General features: G+C 37.7%; 1 protein-coding gene across 1 annotated transcript; it reads left to right on the top strand.

Moving 5' to 3' along the window:
* The first annotated feature begins 4,806 nt into the window (after positions 1-4,806).
* LOC102793124 (uncharacterized) lies at positions 4,807-7,792 on the top strand. The gene is made up of 5 exons (XM_087832672.1): positions 4,807-5,089; positions 5,724-5,818; positions 5,907-6,041; positions 6,225-6,636; positions 7,402-7,792. The coding sequence occupies exons 1-5, from the start codon at positions 4,807-4,809 to the stop codon at positions 7,470-7,472; spliced, it is 996 nt and encodes a 331-aa protein (XP_087688798.1). The 3' UTR covers positions 7,473-7,792.
* The last annotated feature ends 618 nt before the right edge of the window (positions 7,793-8,410 follow it).

The following is an 8,410-nucleotide window of genomic DNA, read 5'->3' as shown; positions in this document are numbered from 1 at the left end:
TAATAACAGATATGATTCAATACAGAGAGGTCTATTAACACATAGTGAGTGAGAAAGGTGACTGGAAAGGAAAAACTCAATGCATCATGGGAATCCCCCGGCAGCCTACATCTATTGCAGCATAACTAAGGGAGGATTCAGGGTCACCTGGTCCAGCCCTAACTATATGCTTTAGCAAAAAGGAAAGTTTTAAGCCCAATCTTAAAAGTAGAGATAGTGTCTGTCTCCCGAATCTAAACTGGAAGCTGGTTCCACAGAAGAGGGGCCTGAAAACTGAAGGCTCTCCCTCCCATTCTACTTTTAAATACTCTAGGAACAACAAGTAGGCCTGCAGAGTGGGAGCGAAGTGCTCTAATAGGGTAATATGGTACTACAAGGTCATTAAGATAAGATGGGGCCTGATTATTTAAGACCTTGTATGTGAGGAGCAGGATTTTGAATTCAATTCTGGATTTAACAGGAAGCCAATGAAGGGAAGCTAAAACAGGAGAAATATGCTCTCTCTTTCTAGTCCCTGTCAGGACTCTTGCTGCAGCATTTTGGATTAACTGAAGGCTTTTCAGTGAGTTTTTTGGACATCCTGATAATAATGAATTGCAGTAGTCCAGCCTGGAAGTAATAAATGCATGAACTAGTTTTTCAGCATCACTCTGAGACAGGATATTTCTAATTTTAGAGATGTTGCGCAAATGGAAGAACGCAGTCTTACATATTTGTTTAATATGTGCGTTGAAGGACATATCCTGGTCAAAAATGACTCCAAGGTTCCTCACAGTGTTACTGGAGGCCAAGGTAATGCCATCCAGAGTAAGAATCTGGTTAGATACCATATTTCTAAGCTTTTCAGCGCCGAGTACAATGACCTCAGTTTTATCTGAGTTAAGAAGCAGAAAGTTAGTGGCCATCCAAGTCTTTATGTCTTTAAGACATTCCTGCAGTTTAACTAATTGGTGTGTGTTATCTGGCTTTATGGACAGATAGAGCTGGGTGTCATCTGCATAGCAGTGAAAATGTATGCTATGTCTTCTAATGATGCTGCCTAGGGGAAGCATGTATAATGTAAACAGAATTGGTCCTAGCACTGAACCCTGTGGAACTCCATAATTAACCTCAGTGTGTGAAGAGGACTCTCCATTTACATGCAAAAATTGGAGTCTATTAGATAGATATGATACAAACCACTGCAGTGCAATACCTGTAATACCTACAGCATGTTCTAATCGCTCTAACAGGATATTATGGTCAACAGTATCGAATGCTGCACTAAGGTCAAGAAGGACAAGCACAGAGATGAGTCCACTGTCAGAGGCCATAAGAAGATCATTTGTAACCTTCACTAAAGCTGTTTCTGTGCTGTGATGAACTCTGAAACCTGACTGAAACTCTTCAAATAAACCATTCCTCTGCAGATGATCTGTTAGCTGTTTGACAACTACTCTTTCAAGGATTTTTGATATGAAAGGAAGGTTGGAGATTGGCCTATAATTAGCTAAGACTGCTGGGTCTAGAGATGGCTTTTTGAGTAAAGGTTTAACTGCAGCCACCTTGAAGGCCTGTGGTACATAGCCGATTATTAGAGATAGGTTGATCATATATAAGATCGAAGAATTAATCAATGGCAGGACTTCTTTGAGCAGTTTTGTAGGAATGGGGTCTAAAAGACACGTTGATGGTTTGGAGGAAGTAATTATTGAAGTTAACTCAGAAAGATCGATTGGAAAAAAAGAGTCTAACTTAACATCAATGGTACTAAGAGTAGCTGTAGATAATATTACATCTGTGGGATGATTATTGGTAATTTTTTCTCTAATGATAAAAATTTTATTTGTGAAGAAGTTCATGAAGTCATCACTAGTTAACGTTAAAGGGATGGTTGGCTCAAAAGAGCTCTGACTTTTTGTCAGCCTGGCTACAGTGCTGAAGAGAAACCTGGGGTTGTTCTTATTTTCTTCAATCAGTGATGAGTAGTAAGCTGTTCTGGCTTTGCGGAGGGCTTTCTTATAAAGCAACAAACTATTTCTCCAGGCTAAATGATGATCCTCTAAATTTGTGACACGCCATTTCCTCTCCAGATTACGAGTCATCTGCTTTAGGGTACGTGTTTGAGAATTATACCACGGGGTCAGGTACTTCTGATTAGAGACCTTAGTTTTCACCGGAGCTACAGTATCCAGAGTCGTACGTAGTGAGTAGGTGAAATTATTAACAAGATAATCGACCTCTGTTGGGGTAGCGTTCAGATAGCTGCTCTGCTCTGTGTTGGTACAGGGCATTGCCGATGATAACAGTGGCTGGATTATATTCTTAAACTTAGTTACAGCGCTTTCAGAAAGACATCTACTTTGATAAAGTCCACTCTCCACTGCTGCGTAATCAATTATTGTAAATGTAAATGTTATCAAGAAATGATCAGACAGGAGAGGGTTTCTCAGGAAACACTGTTAAATGTTCAGTTTCTATGTCATATGTTAAAACAAGATCTAGAGTGTGATTAAAGTGGTGGGTGGGTTCTTTTACATTTTGAGAGAAACCAATTGAGTCTAACAACAGATTAAATGCCATGTTGAGGCTGTCATTTTTAGCATCAACATGGATGTTAAAATCACCCACAATAATTATTTTATCTGAGCTCAGAACTAAATCAGATATAAAGTCTGAGAAATCAGACAGAAACTCTGTGTAAGGCCCAGGTGGACGATAGATGATAACAAGTAAGACTGGTTTCTGAGTTTCACAGCTGGGGTGGACAATGTTAAGCATCAGGCTTTCAAATGAATTAAAAGTCTGTCTTGGTCTTTCATTAATTAATAGACTGGTGTGAAATAAGAATGTTTTCTTACAATGCTCCTACTTCCACTTGTTTTACCTAAGCCTAACCTTTCACTCTTTCTTTTGTCCCTTTTTAAATTTCCTTCTTCACTTTTTCCTAAATCTAACTCTAAACTCTCTACTTGTTCTTCAGTCCTTGTTCCTTACATCCCTTTCCTCTGCTTTGATGCAAACATTGTCTTTCCTTATTTTTTTCTTTTACTTTATTCCCTTCTGCTCTCATTCCCTAAACCTTATCAAAACTCTCCCTCTGCCTTTGTTCCTTCTCCTTCATTTCACACTCCACCTCTACCCATCCCTTTTCTCAATCTTGGCTTAGCTATTTGTTATTTTATGTTATTTTATTTTTTTGTAAAAACATCCTTTGCATGGCAAAGAGGAATTTAGAGGTTCTATTCATTTTACATTATTAGATTTTTAGATTATTCCAGTATAGATCAAGTTAAAATACATTTTAGAACCTATTAATGAATATAGGATACTATATTTACATCTAAATAATTGAAATACTGTACAAAAAAACATTATGGAAAAATTACAAGTGAACTTTGGATAAAAACGTGGTATTAGTTATTCTAAAAAGAAGAATATTAAAAAACGGTGTGCTCACTCTGACTCAGATTAAACATATAAATACTTTTATAACAGCTGACTAATAACAAAATAAGAAACACATTTTAATAAATTATTGTAAAAGTAGATTTTATCACATATTTCATATCAGCATGCAACCTCTCTCTCATCCACCATTCACACTGCTCCGTCTCAGTCTGCTTTCCTTTTTCAGACCTGAAACCTGTCTGACTGAGCTGCTCTACTCTGGATTTAACTCTTAATTTGCTCTGACTAGTTCTCCACACTTTGGACTCTGCTCAGTTCAGCTCCGGTTTCCCTGTTGCTCCATGCAGCCAAACCCGCCCAGTTCTCCAGGTCTCTCTGTCACAGCTCAGTATTCCATCCTTGAACCGTTAAGCTGTCAATAATTATTTATCTTCCACAATCCATTTGACTAATTGCTAATAGTTAAATGTCTAATGTTAGTTTTTGCACTCATCAGGTAAACATTAATAATTAAAATATATCAGTGTCTGTGAAACAGGAACTTTTACCACTGAAATTCCTCTTAAAGCCGTGCTGTGTGAAATTCTGTGTCAGCTAACACAAGATGGCCAAGATGGCCTTTTTTATATCAATATTGTTGGAAATAAGTATTTTACATGATATTAATTTTAGTATTGATTACTATCTGAATATCATTTTTTGACAACAGTAAGTGTTATACAATTTTGAATAAAATAAACAACAGAATTCATGCAAAACAAATAGATTACTTGTTGGGGGTGGGGGTGCACACAACCAGTCAGTTTTAACAGCTGTGAAATTAACATAAGAAACATTTTTCACCACCAAATTCAGTTCAGTGGGTGGGTCAATGTGCTGTTCAGTGGGTTGTTCAGTAGGTCGTAAAAGTGGGTCTTTCATTTTGGGGGGGATTCCCATTCATTTCCTATGGCGGTCAATTTTGAGTGGGAACACCACAGAACAAAGTTCATTAAAACACTCAAAATTCAACGAAAAAGGGGCTCATCACTTTTATATGTTCAAGTGTGTGTAGTGTGTAGGAAATTGTAGGGCCTTGAGGCAATTGGATGTAAAACACAATATTTATTTATTTATTAATATTTTTTAATTTGTAAATCGGTCAGATTTGACCCAAACACAACAGGAATCTTGGTCATATAGTGCTAGAGTTAGGGTTTGGTTAACATCTGTTCCTTTTTAGAGAATTTTTGTAAGCCTGGAAACTTACAAAGTAAAATCTCTTAATAGAAAAAAAAAAGTAAAAATAGGCTTCACTTAAAATTCAGCATATTCCAATATTCAGCGCATGGTTAAAACAAAATCGCCCTCGAGACTTTAACATTTTGATGTGTTGTCTGAAGGTCAACTTCCTCCATCATCATCTTCATGATCAACATGAAGATGCTTGCTGTGTCACTTACACTCTGCACTGTCCTGGCGATAAGCCAAGCCATACCGATCAGCTCCACCATGCCCTCGGATAAAGGCCATTGTTACCATGAAAGAATGAATTGCTCAGACATCTTTGGATCATTCTGCCCTAAGTGTGATGACGATGGAAACTTCCTTCCAAGGCAGTGCTCGGGGTCTACCGGGTACTGTTGGGACGTTGACATCATGAGTGGAAAGAAGATACCAAATACAACAACACCACCTGATACCCCACCTGTTAACTGCAGTGAGTGGCTTTAGCAATGTGTACCCACATTACACTAAGTCATTCAAAAGCAGAAACCTGTCAGCCCGTTCTCACTCCCGAGGCATAACATGCCGACATTTTGTCACGTCCCGCGGCGTTCCTGAGGAACGCGAAAGGAGACCTTCGGCGTTCTTACGGTACACGGCGGGTTATGGCCGAAATCCAGTGCAATGACACTCCCGTGGTAATAGACGTTCCAGCCCTGTATTCCAGCCCTAAACCTAACCTTATCCCTAGCCCTAACCATAACCTTTTTCCTGATCTTAACCAGGACTTTAATGATGTTAAATAGCGTGTTTCTAAGCGATTTGAATACATGTGTACATTGAGTCCATACGGTTCTCATATTTCCTCATTTTTCCGAGGTCGTCATTTAGGAATGTGGTGGGTAGCCGAAAACGTAATATGTTGACGATTTGTCACCTAGCGTAAAATGTTACGCTTTGGGAGTGAGAACGTGTTGAACCTGTACAAGACAAGTAAAAACATGTGCAATATAATGAACACATCTAGCACACAAAATGTTAAAACATAAGTATAACTGTGCTTTTTTAATTTTGTTGATTTGGACTTTGTTTTTTTTTTGTTTTTTTTAAATTGTTTGTTTTTTAAGTGATAGTGGACTCTGACTGCCCAGACGGCTGGTCTCGATTTGGTGACCGGTGTTTCAACTATATCAGCACCCCAAAGACATGGACTGAAGCTCAGGTGAGCTCTCATAGAGATGATGAATACAACATACTATTCATTCAGTTGTTCATATGTATTGTAATGAATACAAAATGGCTCCCCCCAGATTTTTTGTCAGTCCGATGGCGGCAACCTGGCATCCATTCACAGTGATGAGGAAAACCACTTTGTCAAGTCTTTGACCAGAGGGGACACCCACAACTTCCCAGAAACCTGGGCTGGTGCCACTAATACCGTCCATGTATGGATATATTTTTTTTAAATCAGTGTTATAATCCATGCCTGTACACTTAGTCAGGATTGAAATCTGACAACTTCAGTGGAAATTAAATAGTTGCAAACTTAAACACTACCAAAATCCCACCTAAGATATAACTATGCAAGTTAACTATCTGTATTTATGTATGTTTGTGTCTGTCCATAGCCTAGGTTTTGGATGTGGATTGATGGCTCCAAGTTTGACTATAAAAACTGGTGCAGTGATGACGATCATAATCATACGAGTGAAGAAGACAGCCATGACAATACAACTGAAGAAGACAGTCATGGCAATACAACTGAAGAAGACAGCCATGGCAATACAACTGAAGAAGACAGTCATGGCAATACAACTGAAGAAGGCAGTCATGGCAATACAACTGAAGAAGACAGTCATGGCAATACAACTGAAGAAGACAGCCATGGCAATACAACTGAAGAAGACAGTCAGGGCAATACAACTGAAGAAGACGATCATCATGATACAAGTGATGGAGACAGCCATGACCATGAGCATTACAGTGAAGAGGACGACCATGACAACACAGCTAGCATCTGCATGAAGATAAATTGCCATCGTAATGCTATAAACACACATAAATACACACACATACCAACAAACGAATACGAATACAGATAAAGTTAGCCTGCTATTATTCTTACTTATGTTCCAAGTGGAGATAAAAATGTCAAGGTGGGTTTTACATCACTTTACAAAATACAGTTTACAAAGGAGTGTAACTAGATAAAGGTGTTCATTTAGTACACCTATACTGGGGGAAAACTAGCCAGTAAGTACGCATGCATTGCTTGGACAGTTAGCACACATATATTATAAGTAGACTAGTCAAAAAGCACATCTGTATTATAGTGACACGAGTTAGCACATCTGGTCAGTTAACATATCTACATCTCAAATGATCACTTAGAACATATACACAGCAAGGACAATATATGGATTGGGTTTACCATTAATGTATTTTATTTACACACTTTTTGTACTTTAATATCCTAAAGGAAAATCAAAGCCACTCACATCCTTTGCATTAGCTGATTACTAATATTTGCTAGGTGCCTGACAGTGAGCTAGAATCTTAAGCATGCTCCATCTGAGACCTTCATGTTTTCCCCACACCTCATCCAAAGCAAAGTTTTTAGAAACATTTAGAAAATAGCTCGGTCAGAATCACCCTTGCCAATGTATTGACATAAGAGCAGCCACATATTCAGTCACAAAGAATCTACAAAATGACCCTGACCGATAGTAGGATCAGCTAAAACACACAATTTATAATTCCAGTTTGAAATTCTTAAATTCACATTTGTTTTTCTTGTTTTTGCAGATGAAAAGAAGTGGTGCACTGCATCCTGCAATAATAAAGCATTCCCATTTGTTTGTTCAAAAAGGATCTGAACTCAGACCAGATGATGAAAAAACCAAGAGTCTTGACTATACGCACTACACGTGACAGCCCCACAAAATTTGTTTCTTACTATTTTTTGTTTTGTTTTATGTTTTTAAACGTAATCAATAGGTATTAAAAAAATCTTTTAGGGGTAGTTTTTGTTGTTCAACCAGTTGTTTACTGAATTTGGTTCAGTTCTAGATATAAATCCAAATCATTTGTGCATGTGAACTTGGATCAAATTCTTCCAATAATCTATTTTTGTATAATCAAGCATGTTTCGATTACTCTAAGTATAAAAAACACAATAAAAACTAAGCAACACAAATGAATTGTGTTTATTGTCACACAATAGAAATCTGGTCCAACTAAACCTAATGTCTTTGAAAACCTACATTGTAGAGACATACATTGATCAGAAAATCTGCACTCTGAGGACACTATTTGATTGACATTCCTACATCATACATACACTGATTACACCTATATTGTGTCAGAAAAAATTTTTCATACAGTGATATGTTACCATATTTGTTTATTCGGTTAAGACACAAACCATTCAGTTAACACACTAACATCATGGAGATATCAATTAATTCCCAAGCCTACTGTGTGGGGATGCTGATCAGTCTCACCCAGCAGCTACTATAAAACCACCTGTTTACAATAATAATTTCTATAGCACCTTTCAAGAAACCCAAGGATTCTTTGCACAAGAGTATCTAGTAGTTAAAAAGGCTCGAGGTTAAGTTTTGTTTTGTTGAAATGGTGAGTTTTGAGAAGTTACTCCAGTGAGTCTTCCAAGAAAGGTATTGTGACTCTTATATGGGAGAGAGTTGCAATGGGTGGGGGCAGCCACACTTTTGTACAAAGTAACAATGTACTAAAAACTAAGTTAAAGAACAAAGGTTTTTAATACATTATACGTACTTTGTCTAACAGCACA

The sequence above is a fragment of the Neolamprologus brichardi genome, chromosome 3 (genome assembly GCF_056152115.1).
Source record: "Neolamprologus brichardi isolate AB-2024 chromosome 3, ASM5615211v1, whole genome shotgun sequence".
In the NCBI taxonomy this organism is placed as follows: Eukaryota; Metazoa; Chordata; class Actinopteri; order Cichliformes; family Cichlidae; genus Neolamprologus; species Neolamprologus brichardi.
This window is presented reverse-complemented; position numbering and strand designations above follow the sequence as displayed.

Coding starts and splice junctions, on each gene's coding strand:
- LOC102793124 (XM_087832672.1), top strand. CDS start 4,807: ATGAAGATGCTTGCTGTGTCACTTACACTCTGCACTGTCCTGGCGATA. Junction 5,819..5,906: donor AGACATGGACTGAAGCTCAG/GTGAGCTCTCAT, acceptor GGCTCCCCCCAG/ATTTTTTGTCAGTCCGATGG. Junction 6,637..7,401: donor CATGAAGATAAATTGCCATC/GTAATGCTATAA, acceptor TTGTTTTTGCAG/ATGAAAAGAAGTGGTGCACT.